Source organism: Neophocaena asiaeorientalis, unplaced genomic scaffold, assembly GCF_003031525.2.
Source record: "Neophocaena asiaeorientalis asiaeorientalis breed wild unplaced genomic scaffold, Neophocaena_asiaeorientalis_V1.1 scaffold36, whole genome shotgun sequence".
Lineage (NCBI taxonomy): Eukaryota > Metazoa > Chordata > Mammalia > Artiodactyla > Phocoenidae > Neophocaena > Neophocaena asiaeorientalis.
Genome location: NW_020174149.1, coordinates 5,958,269 through 5,981,956, shown reverse-complemented (window position 1 = coordinate 5,981,956; position 23,688 = coordinate 5,958,269). Strand labels below are relative to the sequence as shown.

General features: G+C 42.4%; 1 protein-coding gene and 1 non-coding gene across 2 annotated transcripts in view; both read left to right on the top strand.

Annotated features, from left to right (window-relative positions):
* The first annotated feature begins 11,648 nt into the window (after positions 1–11,648).
* LOC112406335 (U6 spliceosomal RNA) lies at positions 11,649–11,750 on the top strand. Its single transcript, XR_003004538.1, has one exon. It is a non-coding gene; the product is annotated as a U6 spliceosomal RNA (small nuclear RNA).
* An 8,903-nt stretch (positions 11,751–20,653) lies between these two features.
* Positions 20,654–23,688, top strand: part of JAZF1 (JAZF zinc finger 1) — a 271,289-nt gene continuing 268,254 nt past the window's right edge. Inside the window, exon 1 of the mRNA XM_024755086.1 lies at positions 20,654–20,720. Coding sequence (XP_024610854.1) covers positions 20,669–20,720 — 52 coding nt within the window. The 5' untranslated portion in view covers positions 20,654–20,668. The remainder of the gene's footprint in view (positions 20,721–23,688) is intronic.

The window sequence follows — 23,688 nt, the reverse complement described above, 5'->3', positions numbered from 1 at the left end:
ATATGCTCTGCGGATTTGTGGTTGATGCTGAGAAATGCTTATTTTGGTCATTTGTTGAATGAATAAAAGAATGTTGTGTCCAGAGCTTTGTCAATATGTGCAAAGAACAGGTTGTAGGGGCCAAATGTCTGTCCTTTTTGCTTGTTGTTTATAGGAAAAAGAGAAGGAAAAGGAGATGATAATTATGATCTTGAGGATATTTTAAACCATTTATAATCATCTAGTGCATATTGTGGTATTATTTATGTAAGCAGAGAAGGTTGTGGTGAAATAAAAAATGTTTTCGAAGGGAAGTGGCAATCTTTTGTTATTTCCCTACTCTTGGGTACTAAGGGGAAAGTTCATTGTGCATATGCAGGTAGTCATTTATATAGATGTTTTTGTTGAAGTGAGCGGAGAGCAGTTTTGAGGACCTTCTGTCTTTGTGAATATATAGATCACTAACATGCCCTTCAGTCATATTGTTCTTAGGGTTCCGAGTCTTACGGAATCTAATGAACAATTTTTAATGTCAAGAATAATTCAGCTTAGAAACTACTGTGATAGGTCAGGGCATCTGAAAATTTCCTATGTGGTTACCTTAAAAGCCTACCAGAATCTCTGATGTGGGGTCTGGGAATCTTTGTTTCTTAAAAGCTCTCCAGGTAGTGGTGATGATAAGCCTGCTGTGGGACCATGTCTATCACTCCCAGAGAACTGTTATTCATGAAGAACTTCCCAGAATACATCACTTTGACTTTTCATGATCACAGTAAGGGATCCTTGGGTCTGATTCAGTTGTAAAGCAGTTCTCGGGCCAAATATCGAAAGGTTGAATTATTCCTCATTCTTTGGCCTAACAAGCAGACAGTTTGTGTTCTGTCCAATCTGTTGTGTTCAAGAGATTTCGGGTTATGGTGGGAGGGCAGTAGACTAAGAAGTGGTGAGTCAGCCCCATTTCAGAGAGCTAGATACCAGCTAGGCTGAGGATTACATTGGAGTAGTACTTTAGAACTTCACGTGTATCGTCTCACTTGGCCCTCAGAAAACCCTTGGGAAATCAGTAACACGGACATTCTTTATTAGCATCCTCATTTTCCACGTGGGGAAACTGAAGCGTAGAAGGCTGAAGTGGCTTACTTAAGTTCCCATGACTGCTAAATGTTGAAGCCCTTGCAAGCTCTTTGATACCAGGGAGCAGGGGAGTGTGACTGTGGCCTAGTCACATAAACTCACATTCTTTCTGCCCCGTTTATAAAACATGAAAGAATTTACCTTTCAAGTTATGATGCGTGTGTTCTGTGAAATGCATTTACGTTCTGACCGCATCCTGGTTGAATAGAATTAAAGTTTATAGACTCTAGGGGCATGTTAAAAAAGTTTTTTGTCTCAATTTTGTTCCATTAGAGCCTTTTGGCTCCTTTTGAATTTAACGAGAAAAACCTTGGTCTGATAAGTTTCATTAAAGTGAATACTTGTTGTATTAATATATTGTATATATGTCTAGAGGCCTTCAAGTATTGGGCGCACATTCATTAAAATGAACTAATGAACTAATAAAAATTGCTAATAAACTGTGTCAATGCTAAATCACTTAATAAAAGCAATAATGAGATTTTTAGCATACTTGTACAGATGACACAAATATTTGTATTTATGTACTGGCCACATGAATAGAATATTAATTCCTTGATTTTTAAAAAAAAAATCTTAGCAACAGAGAGTTGATGTTTAGACAGTCTGTCTTTTATATCTAAAAGAATCAAGGACTGGTAAAAAAAAGATATTGACAATGTTGTTAGATGTAAAAAACATATACTACAACAACTACATATACTTGGATCCCACTATTTTTTAAGTGTGTGTGTGCACACGTGTGTGTGTGTGTGTGTGTGTGTGTGTGTGTGTAAGAGCCTGCAAGTCATCTGAAGAATATAATGTACCAAGTTATCTCAGATTGTGAGATTATGGGTATTTTTACTTTCTCCCTTTTGCTATTTTTTTTCTACAATGAGCATGTGTAACTTTGGTAATCAGAAAAAAATTATTTACTAAAAAGTTACTTTAATGTAAGATACGTACAAACTTTCTCTCAACTAAAGTTCTCCAGCTTTAGCACACATGTAGAGAAAAAGGAACTTGTAGTTCTTTTGCTTGTAGGATTGTTTTATTTTCCTATGTAAAAAAACCCCATATTAATATCCCTTGAAAATTGGAGAAGTGATCATGTTGGTAATTTAAATACAGATCCCTGCATCAAAATCACCTGGGCATGCTTCTATAAAAGGCAAAATGCTGGCCCCCAGGCCATGTGACTCAGAATGTTTGGTAATTAGGCCCAGAAGTCTGCGTTTTTCTCAGGCATCACAGGTGATTCTGATGCACAATTCAGTCTGAGATGCGCCCTTCTGATTGCAGGTTTCCTCATGTATATTTATCTTAACAGTGATTAGAGCATCTCCTAGATTCTTTTTTCATCTTCAAAGTTTTTAATGAATGTATGCCCGTATAACATCCATTTTATTGTCAGGGACACTGAAGATTGAACGTTCTCTCTAAACTATAAGAATTAGAGGGAGTCATCCATTTGGCAAGGGTTTTAGGGTATTTACAGTTAGCCCTCCTAGGACCCTGTATCCACCCTGGGGAGCTCCTGTTGTTCAGGAGGGAGCCCTGACAGCCTTAGAACCAGAGAACTGGTTCTCAAAGTTCTCTCAGAAGGCTACACCAAACTCAAGTTCCCTAAAGAATAACTAACTTTGCTTCTTTTCACTTCTCTCTTCGTGGGAACAATTGGTTATCTTAAGAAATCAGTAAATCAGCATCTTGTGTTCTGAGTGGTGCATTCTTTGGAAAAAGTTACTGTGTCAGGAATTCACACGATTAGTGTGTTTATTTTGAATGCATGCCGTTGTGCGGAAGGTACAGAACAACTATCCTTGGTTTCCGGTTGATTGAAATAATTTGCAGCAAGTTAGTGCTAAGTATAAACTCAGAGGTACACCATCTTGCTGAATTGGCCTCGGAAGGCCCTCAAATTTAGCATGCATAGAATCACCTGGAGGGCTTGTTAAAACACAGATTTCTGGGCCCACTGCCAGATTTCTAATTCAGTAAATGTGGGGACTGGGCTTGTGAGGATGCATTTCTAATAAGCTCATCAGGTACTGCTGATGCTGCTTCGAGAACCACAGGCCTAAACAAAACATCTCCAGGACCAAGACTATGGTCACATGTACAACCTGTTTAATTTTTAACTCAAAATGCAATATAGCCTCCTTGAACTGTGATGAGATGCTGCAAATAGAGGATTATCTTCTGTTTAATTGGGTGGGTTAGCATGAATTAAGTCAAGCCTAGTGAAATGTTTGTATCACCCAGACAGGTGTGACAACTGCTCTGCAGACCGTGCCATTGTCACCATTCATTCTAGGCCAACCAGATAGATTAGGTCCCATCACTGGCATCTGTATGCCCCAAGCTAAACCCCAGCCCCACCGCAGCCCCAGGTGGGCTACACCTAAGGTTTCACGTGTCTCAAGGGCATTTGTGTTTAATAGTAACTTTTTTTTTTTTTTTGGCGGTACACGGGCCTCTCACTGTTGTGGCCTCCCCCGTTGCGGAGCACAGGCTCCGGACGCACAGTCTCAGCGGCCATGGCCCACGGGCCCAGCCTCTCCGCGGCATGTGGGAACCTCCCGGACCGGGGCACGAACCCGTGTCCCCTCCATCGGCAGGCAGACTCTCAACCACTGCGCCACCGGGGAAGCCCAATAGTAACTTCTGAAGCCTTCAGAGACTTAAGGCATGGCTTACAAGGCTAGAGTGTGATATTTGGAAGAAGAATCTATCCATTTTCCCTTGGCCCAGTACTCATAAGGTTAGTCTGGGGATCCTTGGCCTGGTATGGAGCTGTCCATAGAATCTTTGTCACTTCTCTTCATAAGCAAGCTTCAGAACTTGGAATAGATGTCCCGAGCTGCTGACCACTGCCTGAAATATCCCAGAGCCTTGACTGGGTGTCTGGAATAAACTGTTTGTCTAATCCCCATCCCTTGGAGGCTTCAGGCAGGGGGCTTTGGCCAGAAATGCTCACCCCACCTCCTCTAGGGGAGATCGGTCCAAGAATGTACTTTCCAGTTGGCTCAGAAGACTCTCGGAGGTCAGGAGGGGACTGAGCCTTGATTCAGAAAGGAAAGAACTTTTAGAGTTCAGTGGGACTGACTCTCCTCTTTTTCCTCCACATATGTCAGACTTAGGCTCCATCTTTTAGTCTTGAAGTATAGTCCTAGGTGGCCCTAGAGACAGCAGTGTCCCTGAAATACCGTGAGGCAGGGGCTTAGGGGTGCAGTCTTGTTGGCATGTGGTGGGGGAACTTGGCTCAAAGCAGCCCTGCTCATATCAGCGCCCCCTCCCACGCTGTGCCTCATCATACTTAATGCCCCCACCACCTTTGCTTGGCTTCTTTGTTTCTTTTTTTAAATCTGTGCAAAAGGCACCCTGTGAGAGACCTCATCTACTGTGGTCCACCCAACCCTACCCATCCTCCTCTCCTCCTTAGGCTACTTTTTCTCTTCCTATTTTTTTTTTTATCACTACCTGAAATTTTATTGTGTATGTGTTTCTTGATTTATTTGTCTCTCTCCTGCACTAAGATAGTTGAAGATAGGGATTTTTTTTTCTTATTCACTGCTGTCTCTCCGGCACCTAGATCATTTCCTGACAAGTGGTAATTATGCTATAAATGTTTGTTGCATGAGTAAGTGAAAGCCTAGCAAGCACATGGCTTTTCCTTGGAGTGGGTGTTACAGGGTGGTGGTGATTGTGAGGGGGCTACATGCTTTCCACCCCTTCTTGGTGCCTCTTTTGCCTGTGGAACGTGGTGGTTCTCCAGCTGCTCTTGAGCTGCCAGATGAGGCCGGGTAGAGTAGAAGAGTGCTTATTTGGCAGTTTTGAAGGGAATTTGTCTGCGTGGGCTCTGATGGAGTCATCTGAAGGTTTGGTTCTGTCTGGAAAATCAAACTTGAGATCAACCTTGGTCTTGGGTTGGCAAGCCCCTTGCATCATCTGATTGGACTCTAAGCTGAAAGCATCATCCATCCATCATTTAATGAGAAATAATTGTAGGGCAATTCAGCAAGGCCCAGCAGTACTATTTTGTTAGTTATCTCTAATGCTTGCATTGGGGTGAGGGGAGACAGGGAGGACAGGTTAAGGAAGATGGCAGCCCAGGCAGCTTGCAATCCTTCCAAAGGGAAGATCCTCAACTCTGGTGCTTTGAACACCAGAATGATGTTAATCAGGGGTTTTTTTTGTATCAGCATTGTCAACATTTACATTCATTTTACACATTGGATTTGCATCTGAAAAGACCAACTAAAATCAACATTTAAGCGATAACACTCATATTTGCATGTGATAGAGCATACATGTTAAGTAATTTTAGCCTGGCTGTTGCTAGGAAACCAATTAATAACGTTCTGCATTTCATTAAAAACTGGGTTCTATCTTTGCTTTCATTTCACTTTACAATTTAGCGGCTTGTGCTGCACTTTTTCTCCCTTGGTAAATTGTGACAGATAAATTATCATTTTACTAAATTTATTTCTGTGATCACAGTTGTTAGTCATGTCTGTCAATACAACTTCAAACCTTTTTTTTCAATGCTTCGGTTGGGAGGGAAGTGAATTTTAACTGTTAATCATTTCTTCCTCTATAGCTTATGGGGACTAAAATCATATTTTTGCAAAGGCCTCACAGATTGTGGGCTAACGACAAAAATAATTAAAGCAATCTTCCCTGTTCCATAATTGCACCTTCTCAGTGTGGTGACTTAATAATTAGAATATTAGTCACTATTCAGACACTATTCAGAAAGTGACAGACATCTGATTAAGCATTCATCTGCGTTTTGTTTCTCATGTTTGCCAGGGTTTGTGGGCTAGACCAGGTTCTGTCCTTTATGCGGTGTAATTAAAATTTTCATGACTTTATTTTACATAATAGACCCTGCTCTTATGAAGAGAAAATACCGTCTAAACTACCGTAAGTGCCTCTTTGAACCAATTACCTGGGCAGTTGCATTGAAATTGTAATGACATTTTGCAGTTTAGCATTTTGTAGTATTGATCTGGTCAGAATGCTCATTGTAAAGCAAAATTAGTTTCTATTCATATCTGTTTCACAGCATTTCAATCACTTTATTCGAGTGATGCATACAAATGCATCTGGTTCTTCAACTAAGCTAAAATGGTGATCTTGCCCATTTTCTAAGGGCAAAATAAAGCCAGTTAGAATCTGCTTTCACATTTTATACTCCAGTTTGGTCTTTAGGATCTGAAGGTACAGTACAAAAGAGGGCATGGAATTTGGAAGCAGCCCCGGAGTCAGATTCTGGCTCAGCCCCCTCTGTGGCTCTGTGCCTCAGGGTGCTCATTTGTCAGATGAAGAAGGAAGGTCGGCCCTGGGGAAAAGATGACACCTAGGATTGTAAAGAGCAGGGCCGGCAGTGCGTACTTGGCAAATGCTCTTTCCCTTTTCCACAAGAGCTGCTTGGGCACTGCATTAGTTTGCTAGGGCTGCCATCACAAAGCGCCATGGACTGGGAGGCTTAAACAACAGACATTTATTTTCCCACAGCTTGGAGGCCAGAAGTCCAGGCTCAAGGTGCCAGCAGTGTTGGCTTCCTCTGAGGCCTCTCTCCCAAGCTCACAGGTGGCCCTCTTCTCCCTGTATCTTCCCTCTGTGTGTCTGAGTCCTAATCTCTTCTGAGATGAGGACACCAGTCACGTTGGATTGGAGCCCACCCTAAGGGCCCCGTTTTCATTTATTCACATCTTAAAGGCCCCATCTCCAAATACAGTCAAGTTCTGAGGTCCTGAGGGTCAGGGCTTCCACATGTGGATTTGGGGGTGGGGGGGAACAGTTCAGCCACTAAGGGGCACTAACCGAGAAGCTGCACATGGCACACTGCTGTCTCCACTTGGCTTGGGTCCTACTCAATGGTCAGAACAACTGAAACCAACTGAAACGGAGTCAGGAGACTGGGTTCTTTGGTTATGACTTTTCTGGTTAGGTCAGGGTTGCTCAGAAACATTCAATAATACTACCCTGCCCCTTTATTTTTAGTTCTTATTTTGATCTTTTTGGATATATTCTAAGACCGCTTCTTTCTGACCTTAGTAATACGTGAGGGTCATCACCTCTAGGCTCATAAGATCCTTATATTTATCCTTCATTGTTACTGGATGTGGATATACCAGGTGTAGGCGGTAGGGACAAATGTCCACTTCCCTTTTTAAATGAATTGTGGGAAAGTGTTTGGCTTTGAGGTAGTGGGCAGAGGCCAGGCTTTGGGGCCAATACACTATTGGGCAATTGGAATTTAGTGACACAAATACTGTAGAAGGTCATTCATTCATTCAGCTACTGAGTGCCTACTGTGTGGCACTGTGCTGGTCCCTGTGGCTATAATGATAAATAGAAGCAGTCATGGTCCCTGCTCTTATAGAGCTGACAGTCTAGTGGGGAAATAGACTTTAAAGGCCGTGAGGCAGAAAGCAGCTTAACATGAAAGGCAGGAACTGAGAAAAGGGCAGTGTAGCTAGAGGAGAGTGTAAAGGAGGGTGTAGTTGGAGATACAGCTAGAAAGCCTTCTAGGAAGACCAGGGGAGTTGGAAAAGACTTCTGGACAAGTGACATCTGTATTTTTAAGTATAAATATAACTGATTTCTTCTGGTAGAGAAAGGGGAGAGGCATTTTTAGATAGAATATCATAACTTGGTGTGTTTATTATGGCTCAAGTGTCCTTATATGAAGGAATCCCATTGTTCCAGTTAGTGGAAGTTCATACTTGAGTGGGTTCAAGCTAACTAGGAGTTTACTAGATTTGCCATATTGAGATGTATCTGCCTACACCGATGCAGAGGCTCATTTAAATAGAGAATGAATGAATGAAAGAATGAATGAATGAAAAAACAAATGGGTGCTATGTTACTGAGTGGGTGGCAGTGGTGGGAGGTGCTCCAGGGTGGACCTGACCTTAGAAGCAGTGATGCATTTTTGATCCGTCTGTTCAGGTCTGTTGGACTAACAGAAGACAGGCTGCACTGACATCTCAGGCCAGTGGTCCCCCAGCATGTGTCTCCTCCTCTTCTGCAGTTCTGGGAGGGCCCCTTCAATCCTGCTCACTGGCCCAGCCTCACCCTCGTTGCCTAAACCAATCTCCCAGCTCCAGGCAGGAGAGACTAGAAAGAGCTGGGTCAGCAGTTACTGTAAGGCTGACCTAGGTCACTGTGGCCCAGTTCTGGGGAGCGAGATTCAGATAATCACGGAAGCTGAGCTGCAAAGCATGTTCCAGACATGGTGGGAGTCCAGACTGCTTGGAAGAGGTCTGTCTGCAGGGAGGTATGGGAGGAGAAGCTGGAACACAACGTTGGGAGCACATCAGAAGAGACTGACAGCTCTATCTCTGACGGAAGAACTCGTATGTCGTTTGGTTTTGGCTCAGGCATGAATCTTTGTTTCTTTCCCCCAAAGAAACTAAAATCAGATAAAAGAAGATTTAAAATTGGAGCATAGAATGTTTTTTTCTGCTTTTAATAATTCATTTACTTAAATAGACATAAACAAGGCCACTTGCTAGCTGCTGTTAGGTAGGAAGCTCTCTATTTCAAAGGTTTTCCTAAATGTAAGGAGTATTCTTTGATCTTGAAAACCAAGATTTTTCTTCCCTCGTGAATATTGCCACCAAACAGTCCTCAAAGTTGGCTTGAGAGAGAGCTACTGGTAGCTTCCAAGGTCTTGGGATTCAGCTATACCGAAAGACCACGACATCGAAGGATTATTGTAAATTGAGGGCACAGATTTACTTGTGAATAATGGAACAGCTGCCTAAAATAACATCTGAAGGGCAATTACCTCCAGTCTACTTTGATGAATGTGGGCTTTATAATCTGTGGCCAATTAAGACTATCAGTTCTTCTGGGCCCCACAGAGAAATGTACAAACAGGAGACGCCCTTATCTACATTGGCCACATGTGCGTGACTGTGCTTCTGTTAAATTTGACTTGTTTTCAGCTCAAGCAAAGAATAACTGGTCTTTGACTTTGAGGAGATTCAGGAAACATTACTGAGTGCCCATTGCCATTTCAGTAGGCACACGGAGTGGGATGAAAACACCCCACATCCCCTCTTGGGTTTCGTGTGAAGAGTGGGGAGCAGATCAACATGAATACAGGGAAATAGACACGGAGCTCATGATAAAAATCCTGGCATTTGCACATCATGCCACATCTCATGGCTTTATAGATGACTTCTGGATTATACCAGCCTGTTCCAAAGAATACTTCTCACAGGGTTATTCTTATTTTGAACTTGTAGTTACTTTTAATTGCAGTTCCACGTTACCTTGCCTGGGTGCTCCTGCTGGTACCAGCCACCTCCTTCAGGGTGCTCTCTGGCTTCCTGTAGGGGCAGCTCCCAGGCCAGAGCAGAGAACACAGCATTGATACAGCAAGATAAGGGAAGCCCCGGATTTCACAGGGGCGGTGAGGGGCGAGCGGTCTGGCATCTGGAAAATGTATGCCTTAGAGTTGAGTTGTTTAGCGTCATTGAGGTCTCAAGCAGTCTGCAGGCAGTGGGGAACTGGAAAGAGGGCAACAGTGTAGAACTGGGCAAATCCATCACTTGGGGTGGCTTTTCTGGGTTAGTTGGGCCTCAGCTCAGCAGTGGCCGTCGGAAAATTGTCAGACAACCTGGGAACACATGCATGGATTCCAGGGGAAAAGAACTGCTTGCAACTAGCAGTTCAGACATCTTCTACCCTGTGGGACAAAGGGCAGTATGCCCGCTCATCTGCCATTCATATTTATTCACTTTATTTTTTAGCACTTGATACTGTGACTTAACCTCTCCCTGCCTAAGTTTCCTCAAGAAGCAAGATGGGTTTGATGAACTGGAGTCAGAGGGTTTCCTTGGCTGTTATGTTCTGTGATTGTGGAATTCTACTAGGAAAAATGCATCCGGTTCTGAAAGACCTCTACTCCAGTTAGGAAGTTTCATTAAACTAATGAAGAATAAAACAAAACAAAGCAGCATGAAAACTTTAAGCACTTTCACAAGGTAAACGGTGTCATAAGACAGAAAGGAGCTGATGGCCCCTGCCACGGGCCAGAGTGCCCAGGAGAGTCTTTACAGAGTTTGGAGGGTTTGGACTGTGTATTTCAGGATGGGCAGGGTTTAGAGGGCGAGGAAAGGAGAAGGCATGCAGAGCAGGAAGGGAAGGGAAGGCCAGAGTGGGACAAATGGAAAAGACATCTGTCTTGCTCAGTCTTGGATCCAACACTTAGTAGAGGCTTGTTAGGCATCCTTGAATATGTAAATATACCAGAATATAACTTCTGGTCTAGATTTATTTATAGATACAGTTATCTAGGGGACTAGTGGGGTGAAGGGGAGGGAAAAAACAGGCTAAGACAAAATTAAGCAGGAATTTATTGTCTGTTTATTGCTGTCTCCCAAATGCCTAGAATAGTGCCTGGTACCTAGTGGGTACTCAGCAAATATTAATTAAATGAATGAAATGATCAATGACATGACTTCAGACTGGCAGGTAAGTAAATGGGGAACATTGGAGGTTTTGGAGAAAGTACCATTTAGGAAAGAATTGATTGTAAATGGGGGAGTGAGGAAACAAGGAAATCAGTTAGGAGATTAGGAAGTAAGCACAGGGTCATGAGGAGGGTCTGAAATATGAGGGGCATTGGAAACAAGAGGGGAGAGCAGGATGCGGGATTGGCTGTTGTGGGGTGTGAAGAGAGTCAAAGATGCCTAAAATGGAAGGTGTGAAGGTGTCTAGGAGAAGAGGAAGATGACATAGAGGGGAGCAGGTAGGGTTTAGCTGGAGGAGAGGGGCTCTTAGGTAGCGCATGGGGGTGAATCGCCTCCATGAGGTGCTCACAAGTTGAAAAAAGGTTGCAATTCAAGAGCGTCGTCTCAGGGCCAGAGATCAGGTTTGTGAGTCATTGACTTGAGAAGCAGCGGCTCAGGGGACGTGGGGTGGGGTGGGGGGTGATGGGGAGACAGGGAGGCCACCCCTGGGCCACCTCTGTTCACAGGACTGGTGGCTTCTACCCCGACTCTTTCTTTTAGAAACATCACAGACATCCTGGAAGCTATGCTCTGTTCTCGTCTGGGGAGTTTTGACTTCTCAGGATTCTTCTCCTGGCCCACTTCTCCAGCATTTCCTCTATTACTTATGTCGGAGCATTCTGTTGCCATTGTTATTTTTCTGGTACTATTATCCCCTATGTAGAACTCCGTAATTTGTGTCAAATACATGAGCATCCTCTATAGGAACTGATCTCCTTTCTATTTTCGAAGGGTATACTGCTCAAAACTCTGTGTGTGTGTCTAAATCTCTCTTAGAAACTGAGCTATAATGACTAACTTCACAACCTCAAATGACAATATACAGTATGCATTTATTGAATACAACTTGACAGACGCTAATATAGCAGATGTGAATTAATATTGGAACAAAAGGACATAGAATACCTATAGAATACTATACCTTTCTCATTTTTACTTTAAAAGTTCTGGTTTACTAGAAACTTCTGAGTAGAATTGATTGGGAATTTTAAATTCTTGTTAAAGAATATTTTCCACGCTCATTTCGGCAGCACATATACTAAAATGGAATGATACAGAGGAGGTTAGCATTCCCTGTGCAAGGATGACACACAAATTCATGAAGCATTTATGTATGTTTATGAAAACTCAAAAAAAAAATCAGTTTTCACTTTTCCAACTCAGGTGGACCAGATATCTTCTGAACCGCCCTCTCTTTTCTCCCTCCTTTCTTTGTTTTTCATAAATCTTTTGAATATCACACTGGTGATTACCTAAAATGAACTTGGATAAACCAGAATTTTGTCACTGATGAGAGTTTTGCCAAACTTTCCTCGTGGTGTGCTGCTTGCCTTTTAAACAAATGACTCGCGAAAAACAATTTGGCAGCCTCGCAACTGTAAATTTCTCAGTGGCAGTTTGTGTCTGTATATCTCTTTCAGGTCAAGCGTCTGCTGAAAAACTATTGAGGATGACGTGGGAGTAAAGATACCGCTGTATGAATGCAGTTTTTACAAAACTTGGCAGTTCCTGTAAATAAGTGAAGATCATAACTTGTATTTACCTCTGTAACGTCTAGACTAGAGAATAAGAACCATGAGTTTATAAAAATCCAGGTTGCTGTCTATAAAAATAGAAAAGTATTTTAAAATTATGGTTCCAGTGGGGTAGTGATGAAATTTTTAGTGTATGGTCTTGGACCAAGTGGGTAGCTCTCTGGAGAAAGATGAAGTTGTTTCTGTATCTCGTACCGTTCAAATAAATTCCATCTTGACCAGTTCAATTTATATGATCAGTGTGATATTCAAAAGAATTATGAAAAGAAAGGAGGGAGAAATCAGGAAGGCATTCATAAAATGGTCTGGTCTACTTCATTTGGAAAAAGTGAAAATGATATTTTTAACAAGGATTTCAACATATGAATATATATTCATATCTGCTTAAAATGAAAGGGCTGGAAGAAACGTGTAAATTCCTTTTAACTTTGAAGTTAAAAGTTAAGCCTCTTAAACTATGACTCAAAATTCAGAAACCTGAAAAGAAAAAGATTGATAAATTAGACTAAATTCAGATTTAAAAATTTTGCCTGGTAAAAAACACAATAAGTAAATTCAAAAGACAAATAACAGTTGAGGGAAGAAATTTACAGTGGACAAAGGGCTAATCTCTCTATATAAAGAGCTCCCACAAATGAATAAGAAAATGACTGGCAAACCAGTAGAAAAATAGGCAAAGGACACAAACATATGATTCACAGAACAAGAAATATAGATTGTCTCTAAACCAAATAAAAGATCTTCAGACTCAGACATAGTAAGAGAAATGCAAATTTAAACTAAGCAGCACTCTTTACTTCATTGGATTGGCAAAACTTCTGAAATGTGATAATCGTACCTTGTTGACCAGATGTGTACCGTACTCCTGAGAGTACAAAATTGCACAGCCCTTATGCAGGCCAGTTTAGCTGTGTCAGGATTACCAATGCAGTTACCCTTGGACCCAGCAATCTGGCTCTGGTACTTTTTCCCTACAGGTACCCCCTGAATACATATAAAGTGACATATGTAGGAGGTTTTTCATTAGCGCGTTGTTTATAATAGAAAAGATTGGAAACAATTCAAATATCCATTAGTAGGAGACCAGTGAAATAAACTGTGAATCATCCATACAATTGAATATTGTGTAGCATTTAAAGAGAATGTGGAAACTCTTCATGCAGTGATACGGAAAGATCTCCAAGACATATTATTAAAATGAAAAAAGCAAGGTGTAGAACAGAGTAGGTAGTGTGCTACCTTTGGTGTAGAAAGGAGTCTACATTCATATCTGCATGAAGAAATACTGAAAGGATAAGCAAACAGAAAAAAGAAACTTACTAAAATGGTTCTCTTTAATGCGAGGGTGGGGGGGTAGACAAAAAGGGTGAGGATAGCACTGTTTGTTGTATTATTTTTATTTGTGAACCATGTGAATTATTATCTATTCAAAACAAAAAATAAGTTACATGTTTGTAAAATTGCATTTCAGTGGCACTTTAGTATATGTCCAAGGGCTGGAAATAGCTCCCCAGACATTTATCATCTCTTGTTTGGACTCTTGGCTACAGCCTGCTAAGTGGGTCTTGTATGTAATTTATCTGGAGCTGTGCTGTCTAGTATGGTAACCACTCACCACATCTGGCTTTTGAGCGCTTGAAATGCGGCTCTCCCAAATTGAGGTGAGCTGTAAGTGTGCCAGATTTAAAGACTTAGCATGAGAAAAGAAGAATGTAAACTATCTCACTATCACATTAATAATTTTCAAAATATTGACAGATTATAGTGAATGATAACAGTTTGGATTAAGGGAGTTAAAATATATTATTAAATTAATTTCCCTTGTTTTTTCTTACCTTAAATGTGGCTCCTAGAAAATTTTAAATTACATATGTGGCTTGGCTCTGTGGCTCGCATTTAGTTTTTTTTGTACAGCACTGATTTAGAGTCCTGTCCACACTTGGCCATGTCTGCCAGAATTACTTTCTTTAAAAAAAAAAAAAAAAAGCTAAGCATGCTTTAAAACCTTCGCTGACTCTTACAAGCCTATAGAGACCCTTTGTAATAGTCTGAGATGCTTCCTTTACCCGTTCCCTACCTCCCTCGTGAATAAACACTGCTTTTCTTCACTCCCCAGACTGCAGGCCTCTTCGTAGATATGAATCTTTGAATGTACAGTCCCTTCTGCTTGTAGTGGTCCTGAACCTCCATTTCTTTGCCTTGAAAACTCCTGCTTGTCTTATAAACCCAATTCATATGGCCCCTTGTTTGATGACGCTTCCCTGGTTCTTCTGTCCTATTTCTTTATAGTATTTGGTATACCTGCGTGTTCTCACGCTCATCATCTGATACCACCATTCATCTTTTCAAGGGTATTGTCACCCTCACCAGACTGTGAGCTCCTGGAGGGCAGAGCCGATTGTTTTTGTGTTTCCAGAACCTGAAACTGCCAGTAAATAAACTCCAAAAAGTCACTAGGAAAATGAGGTTGGTTGTGTTTTGTTGAGAGCACACCCGTTTACCTGCCTGGCCTTTGTATTGAGGAAAGCAGGCTCAAATCCTGCAGGTCTTCGCTTGGTTAAAGATAAACCTCTTTGCATAGCAAACAAACTTATTGTTACCAAAGGGGGAAGTGAGGGGGAAAGGATAAATTAGGAGGTTGGGATTAACATATACACACTACTGTATATAAAATGGGTAAATAATAAGGACTTACTATATAGCACAGGGAACTATATTCAGTATCCTGTAATAACCTATAATGGAAAGAAATCTGAAAAAGAATAGATATATACATATGTATAACTGAATCACTTTGCTGTACACCTGAAACTAACACAACATTGTAAATCAACTATACTTCAGTAAAATAAAAAAAAAAAAGAATAGACCTCTTTGGAATGTTCTAGCTTTAAACAGGCCAGGCAAGATTCTTACGGGCAGAAGACTACAAACTGCGAAGATGTCAGTAGCACCAAACCCACCATGAATCGTGGTTTCAGGGTTGTGTTCTGACTGGAAGGTGAAAGGTGTTTGTTCAGTCAGAGAACAGAAATCTCCATGCTGGCCGAGTGCCCGTGTTTGTAGAAGGTGAAGGTGGCAGGTAGTTGCCAGAAGGTGGAAAGCACGGGTGGAGGCTGGCCGGCCACAAGAAGGCTATGAGTTAGAATAATAATGATGTTCTCCATCATTCCATGGTCTTGTCGATCTTAGTTTGGTGACCGTCTTACCTGCTTTTTAAAATTCCCGTTGTCCTCATCTGCTTGTGGGGTCTTAAGCTTTTGCTTGAAAGAGGAAATAAGAGTAATAAACAGAATATCCAGGGTTGGTGGAACAAAGATTTTAGGAAGGAAAAACTTGGAATTTTGCGGGAAACTGCTCTCCTTAGTTAAGTCACCAGAAGACTCATGTTTACGTCCAGATTTTAGAAGCTTTCTTACCATTGTTCAGGATCCATTTGTTTCTTATATTACAATTCAGATATTGTCACTAGGCAAAGCTTCTTGTGCCACGGTCATAATCAGTTCGATGGGGAATGCTTTCTTTTGCAAAACTTGGAGGGCTGGTGGTGTAGTAGGAAGCACAGTGTTTTCAGGGGGCTAGAAGAACTGGTCTGAAGCCAGGATTGCCACTTACCTGGTGGTGTGAGCGTAAACAAGTTACGTCACCTCTCTGAGCCTCATTTTTCAGTAACATGAGGTTATAAACACCTCCTGGGTTGTGAGCATTGCAAGGAGAATGAACACTGGTGCTAATATGGCTCCTGGACCATGGTGGGTTTTGATAAATAGTATTTATAGCTCCAGTGCGAATGTAGATTGTCTTTTGCAACTGTCTGGTGTTGAATCGCCAAAATGAGCACACCCAAGGCAGAAGAGGAGTGTGTCCTTTCCTAATTGTGATGGACTGCAGTGATTGCTGGACAGTGGCAATCCTTAGAAACTGCTCTTCAGAGCCTCACGGTCATCTGAGTGGGGGCAGGGAGTTAGGGGTCAGGATGCCTGGCTGGAGAACTGGCTTTACTGTTAGTTAGTCCCATTCATTCTACCTCCTTGGTCCTGAGTCTCCTGGTTTGTAAAATGAAGGCGTTGATCTTTCCCATCTCTAAAATGCTCTAGTTCTGTCTTCAGAAAACAGCGGAAGTGGCCCCTGGTGGTTGGGCTGCGTTGTTCGCAGGGTAGCATTTCACTGCGCCCAACTCTGAGAACCTGGAAACTGCACAGCTAGGCTCTGCCACCTCTGAATAGCCCCAAATCCAAGGAGTGTTCCCCTTTCCCTTTGGGATTATGTCCCAAGGCATAATAGTCTTTCTGGGCTCCCCATGGTCAGCTTGCACATTCTCCCAGGACCCACCCAGCTGCATCTGTCACCAGAGATACTCACTTTTTTTCTGGAGTTGAGATCTGTTTCCTCCTCATTCTTCGGACAAGAGAGAGAGACTCATCATTTGAAAGAGGGAGATTATCAGGCTTTCTTAAAAAGTAACTTTGGTGCTTAGTAGACATTCTTATAAACATTTTGCTTTCTCTTAGGCACTTGGGGTCTGTGGTCAGCCTCCTCTGCCTCCTTGTCTTATGTGACCCCTCACCTTGAGGGCCCATCCTTCATTCTTGTTTGAGATGGAGGAACACAGCACTTTGTGTGCCTTGTGACCAGATAATAGGAGCTGACAGTAATCAAGATTTGGGGCTAATCATCATTAAAGGGTAATTTCATTGCTGCCCATAACTGATCTTGTCTTAAACCCATTATTGCACTTCTTTTGTCACATGATTAAAAAAGAAAAAAATGCTCCTGGCAATAAACTTTTGAAAACGGGTTTCCTACATTCAGTTCTTTTTCAAACTGACTTTATAAATTTCAGGTGTGCCTTTATTAATGTAGTGATTTGCCTGCTTTATATTACGTATTCAAAATAAGAGAAAATTGAAACAGTTCATCATTGAAGTAAATGTTACAAAATCAGCATCTGGTTTGAATAATGAGGTTTTTTGGTCCAAGTTTTGCTTCATTGAACGAGGCTAATAAAATTGCCCTTAGTTGTTATGTGACTTCACTAACTTTTGGTTCCTTTAAGTTGCCAATTTGGAAGCCACTAGGGTTTCCTTTCGAAAGTTCTTTCCTAGTGGTACTTGTTTTAAGTGACTCTCAGACAGCTTTTGGTCACCAGCAGGGTGGAGATGATGATACTCCCTGATCACAGAATCACGGGCTTGGGACATTTCAGGTATCTTCTCCACCATTCAAGCTGTTGGATCAAGAGCAGAGTGAAAAAAGAGGTCTAGAGTCGGAATGCTAGAAATAGATGTTGGTATGGCAGCAACATAATATCCATACTATTTGAGGTCAGGTATCTAGACACTGTCTCCAAGTTCTGTTTCTACCTTGAACTCAGATGCTTGCAGAGAGATAGTTGCACCTGGGTAATGATAATGCTGCTTGGAGGACACAAAGCCATTCCCACTCTGGCTGCCGAAAAAAACACGCACGGGCACATAACGTGCCATGCACACGCACATTCCTAGGAAGTTTCTTGAAGGTAACTACACTTTTTCTACTAGGTTTCCTGATCCACAGAGATCCATGCTGTATCCATGTAATACTTACAACATACTTTCAGATTGATCATTTGGTTTTGGCTTTCAGAAAACCACTTTTAACACGGAATTGGTAGATTCTATTATCCCTCGTTTACTAATGAGGAACCTCTTCAAAGAAGTATTGTGACTTCTTCAAAGGTATATAGCTGTCACCTGGTAGGAAGGAATGGTGTTTTATAAAGGCCTAGTTTTACATTTTATCACAAAACCTGTACTGCATGCATGACAGTCCTGTATAGCACATGCCACTTCAATGGAAAGCTTGATGAATGAATGAATGAAATGAACAAATGAAGAAACAAACAAACAAAACAAAACAAAATCCGGACACAACAAAACCCTAAAGGGAAGTATCTCTAGTAGTCAGATAGTAAAAGCATGGCATTTTTTAGCTAAATAGAAAAACAACAGAATATCCCTTTATCTATGAATACTTTGATACACAGATTGTTATCAAATACAAACTAGGCTGAGATTGACTCTCAGTTCCCTACTTTCTTCAAGCAGATGTAGCTGTCCATTGCAGTAGGGCCTTTGGGAAGCTGTAGGCAAGAAAATCAGAGCATTGGTCCATCTTGTTGAGTGGATCACAGGAAATTATCCCGCTCTACTTTTTAAAAAATTTTCTTAACAATTGTGTTTTCTACTGTGCTCCTCGCAAGGAGAAAACTTTTGGGTGGAATCGAACGAGGCTCGTGGGTATGAGCGTGAGTTCAGGTAACTGAAAGTTTGGCCACCTCTGTGGTCAGCATGTGGGCACGTCACCCACCAGGTCTTAATCTTTTGGGACACTGGGGCAGAAAAATAGGTTCTTCTCTCACCTTGCTGACAGAACTCCACTTTCTTTGTCTGAGAATCCTGGAATCCTTGCTCTCTTTTTTTTTTAAGCTTTATAATTCTTTGTAGTCAGTTTTTCTCCCCTCTGGATCATGCTTCTTTTAAAATTCTAACTCTTGAAGAGCCAAATGGATGTTTTCCTTTTTTACTGATTAACATGTGTGATGTGCAAGTGTTCCTTAAGAAATAACTCCTATATACGTTGTAATTTAACCTTTGCAGCTTCATTCCAGGCTCTTTCCTGACAACTCCTTGCTGGATCCTACTCTTTTAAATTCCCTTAGGGCATTTTAAGATTCCAGGCCTCAAATTCCTGTCTCTTTGGACTTGGTTGCTTCTCTCTATTTGGTTTCCTCGTGTGTAAAATGAGTGAAGTACTGGCTATTTCACAGTATTGGTGAGGCTTAGTTGAGATGGTGTAACTGAAAGTGTTTTACGAAGTGGTCAGTGCTATTATTATTGACACTTTTTCATGGGGAGGTGATTGATACAGATAGAGATTAGATTATTTTCAGATGAATTATGTAGGGAAGGTAGGATATCAGAGTTGCCTGAATAAGGAAAGGGATGAGCCCTTATAGATCAAGGCACTTCATCATGGGATTGTTAGATCAATGAGGTACTGAGTAAGAGGGAAGACAAAGAACATGAGCTGGTTGGATTTTCTAGAGAGATGAGCTTGGAAACCAAGGGAAAGGGCTCTCTTGGCACCAAAATGTAATTAAAGGAGCATCACGAAACTAGGATGCTGGTGACCTTAGGCACTGAATGAATTTGGCATTGCTGGAAAGGTAAACACAAAGAGGGTTTGGAAAGTTAACCCAGCCAAGAAATTAATTGGGCCTGGGTACACCTCTGTCTGCTAGGAAGAAGCCACGCTGAGAGCACAGGACCTGGCACAGAGTAGGCGTTGAATAAATGTTTGTTGAATTGATAAATGGCTGCAGTAGAAATGATGTAGATAACCAGCTGCAGAAGTGAGCTCAGGTTAACTATCACTCTGCCTTGAAAAAGCCTGTCCTCTGAAGAAGAGAGTCATTGCATCCCACCCAAGTGAACCTCTGCAGCCTGGGGAGGGCATGGTTTAACACCGCCCCCCACCCCCCCCCGCAAGAGTATGCGTTTGTCTAGCACAGGAAAGTGAGATGTGCCTGGTAAGATGTGATGTAAAAGCCTTTAGTCTTATGTCTCCTATGTTTTTTGTTTGTTTGTTTGGTTGGTTTTTGCGGTACGCGGGCCTCTCACTGTTGTGGCCTCTCCCGTTGCGGAGCACAGGCTCCGGACGCGCAGGCTTAGTGGCCATGGCTCACGGGCCCAGCCACTCCGCGGCATGTGGGATCTTCCCGGACCGGGGCACGAACCCGTGTACCCTGCATCGGCAGGCGGACTCTCAAACACTGCGCCACCAGGGAAGCCCTCTCCTGTGTTTTAATTTGAAGGTCACTGCTAGTTTAATAAATGATCCTTATGAAATTGTTTTAGTTCTATTTTAGGATCTGGAAAGTGGAGTAAACTAAGTTAGATGTGTGTGTCCAGTGATGGTAACAGTGACTCCGTGTATTCTTTCCTTTGAGCCACTATAGAATGGCATTTTGTTCTGTTAATATTGTAACCTGTGGAGTCACTGTGTCCTTTATTCCTCCTTTGTTTGTGTACCTTGATGACATTTTAGTTAATCTTGTATCTTGTCTGGTCTCTGCTGGTCTGCTGTGGGTGGTCGTGGTCTCTGGCTTTCACAGATGCAGTGTAATTTTGGGCTTATGAGGACAATTGAAACATTAGATCCTATGTTCCTGGCTCTTTCGTGCTGTATATCATGAAACACGTCCCCAGCTGAGGTTTCATCACTGTGGTGTGCAGAGCACAGTGACTACAGGTATCAGAAGATCCTCTGCCCTCCAAAGCCCTTTGTTTTTTTAACTCTAGGTCACCTGGCACAGAGGCGAGCGTGACTCCTGCTTCCGTTTTCTGCAGGCTACTTAGCTCAGCTACTCTGTGGTTTAGCCTTTGCCTAGTATGGATGTGGTTTTTGAGTATACAGAAGTGCTTCAAGAGACTGGTTGTAGAACGCTGCACATGATGAGAGATGCCTCCAGACACTTCACTCAACAAGAGCTGGAAACCTGCTCTTGTGGAAGGTGTGTGGGTTGGTTGGTACTTGAGGGACAAATTATAAGGCACACCTGTAAGACTGGGAGATTTAGGTGACAGATTAACTTGATGTTTGTAGTTTGAGTCATTTGGAATTGCCCAAAGTCTAGCTGCTTCTGCTGCAGTTAGAAATTGGTAGTCACCTTTGTTCCCTCTTTCTGAGATAAAGCAACTGGGATATAATTTAAATAACTTTCCCAAACTTGAAAGCTGTTAGCAACTGAGGAAGTCCTGTAACCCCACAGATTTCTCCAATCCCAGGCCTGTGTTATCCCCCTAGACCATGGGGCCTGCATGGAAGATGAAAGTGTAAACATGTGAGCCTATATTTCCTAAGGCAGTGGAATTTTGTCTCTTGGTCATGTGGAATACAGTATTTCAAAGTGGTATATGTATGGTGTTCTGAGCTGAAAGGAATATTTATATGGAGCCTGTCCGAGGTATGCTTGGTATGAAAACCATAAGTGATTTGCCTCACTGATTTGTTTAAAATCCTCTAGCATTGTGCTATACTAACATAGCTTTTATTCACTGATTCTCCTTTACAGTGGAGGGAAAATGACCCATGTGGTAAATGAAATAAATATACTGGACTTGATCCTTAGAGCAGGAGAGACCTGTAACATTTATGTTAGAAGGTGATCCCTCTGTTCCTTCTGCTTGGCAGAAGGCCTGGATGTATAATGAGGTACTCACATGTGTCAGATCTCATGTCTCCCAAGAACCTGGGGTTATCTTGTAACACTTGAGTTCTATTTATTGAAATGACGACATGTCGTAATGCGAACATTGATGCGCACCAAGCCAGGTGCAAGGCTCTGTGAGAAGCTGATGGAAGGAGTGCCTGTTGGAACATTAACTCCAGATTTCCTCACTTGTATGTGATAAAAATATGAAACCCAGTATGGAGTCAAGAGCAAGTGGAAAAAAAAAATCATTGCTCTTTGAAAGAAAAAAATGTCACATCAGCAATACTAGGGAGTGTCTGTGTTTGTAATCCTTGGGTCTGATATGGATTCATTTTTTAAATTTATTTATTTATTGCTGGCTGTGTTGGGTCTTTGTTGCTGCACGCGGGCTTTCTCCGGTTGCAGCGAGCGGGGGCTACTCTTCGTTTTGGTGCGCGGGCTTCTCATTGCCTTGGCTTCTCTCATTGCGGAGCACAGGCTCTAGGCACACGGGCTTCAGTAGTTGTGGCTCGTGGGGCTCTAGAGTGCAGGCTCAGTAGTTGTGGCACATGGGCTTAGTTGCTTTGCGGCATGTGGGATCTTCCCGGACCAGTGCTCGAACCCGTGTCCCCTGCACTGGCAGGTGGATTCTTAACCACTGCGCCACCAGAGAAGTCCCTGATATGGATTCACTTATTTTTCTCTAGTTTCGCTAGAATATGTAAAGCATGTTATATGCCGAAGTAAAGTGTAAGATGTAAGACACCATCCACAGGCAAGATTATTCTTGATACCTGCTGAAAACCTCCAAGTGTGCTTGGATTGGGTCCTAGCAGAATGAATCGTGAGCAAGCCTGTGTGTCCTCCTTAAAACAGTTCCCCCTTCCATCTGATCCTTCTTGGGACTGCGTTGTTACTTCCAGAAGAGAGTCCAGATACAAAATAATTTGGGTTATTTTGTTGTTGTTTGTTTTGGTTTTCTAATATTTTATTTATTTATTTGGTTGGGCCAGGTCTTAGTTGCGGCAGGCGGGCTCCTTAGTTGTGGCATGTGAACTCTTAGGTGCGGCATGCATGTGGGATCTAGTTCCCTGACCAGGGATCGAACTCGGGCCTCCTGCCTTGGGAGCATGGAGTCTTAACCACTGCGCCACCAGGGAAGTCCCGTTTGTTTTGTTTTTAACGAAGGAAAAAGAAGCTGAGTTTGATGAGGATGAGTTGCAGTATTCTCACGGAGTGAGTCACTGACATAAAGTGAAAACTGAAAGCCTTCTCTGTAGCAACTTGTGTAATTCTTTCTGATTGATTCTCTCCTTCCTCCGCTTCTTGAGTAATGAAGCCTCCACATCATGATGTGAAAGGAACAAGACAGGCTTGGTATGTTGCTGACAAGCAGAATCTCACAATTAAGCTGATTAAGTCTTAAATCGGTCAGTTTTCTGACTTTGATGTTAGGGTCTTTAATAGGATATAATCTTATAAGTTGCTTTTTTCTAAAGGGGCTGGAGGGTCTGATGAAGGGAATCGTCTTGGAAAACTCAAGGCTGAGCTCTGTAGGACTGGCTTGCTCTCACCTCTGCCTGCTCCGTGAATGGAGCAGGCACTGCTGCTGGGCGTCCCATCGTGTCCCACGATGCAGTTTTATCCACTTGAAAACCCTTATGTGTTCAGCTTAATTAGATTAATTACCTTGCTCTCCAGGGTTCACAATGCTTTGCAGTTTAGCTGCAGTGAGTAAATGTTAGTTTTGCAAGTAAAAGCTACTATTATTGGCCTCTAAAGGGCTATGGTTTTTTTGCAACTCATAAAGAGGAGCTTTAAACAGTCATTCCGGCCAAGATGGAATCTAGGTTAGTAAATGTCTTCCAACTGAGTTTTCTACTTGGCTGTGTGGCATCTGCATTGAGAAGAGGGTTCTAACTCCGTGTCATTTCTGTTTGGTGCCTCCTAAAGTAATTCTGGGTGTATCATCATGAAACATGCTGTTTTCTGTATCTCCTGGTGTTAATATTTTGTATACTCTCAGTTTCTGGATGGAGATCATTGAACAGAACCCAAGCTTCTGTCCATTGAGAGTTTGCACAGAAGGGGCTTCCGTGGTGGCGCAGTGGTTGAGAGTCCGCCTGCCGATGCAGGGGACATGGGTTCGTGCCCGGGTCCGGGAGGATCCCACATGCCGCGGAGCGGCTGGGCCCGTGAGCCATGGCCACTGGGCTTGCGCGTCTGGAGCCTGTGCTCTGCAACGGGAGAGGCCACAACAGTGAGAGGCCTGCGTACCGCAAAAAAA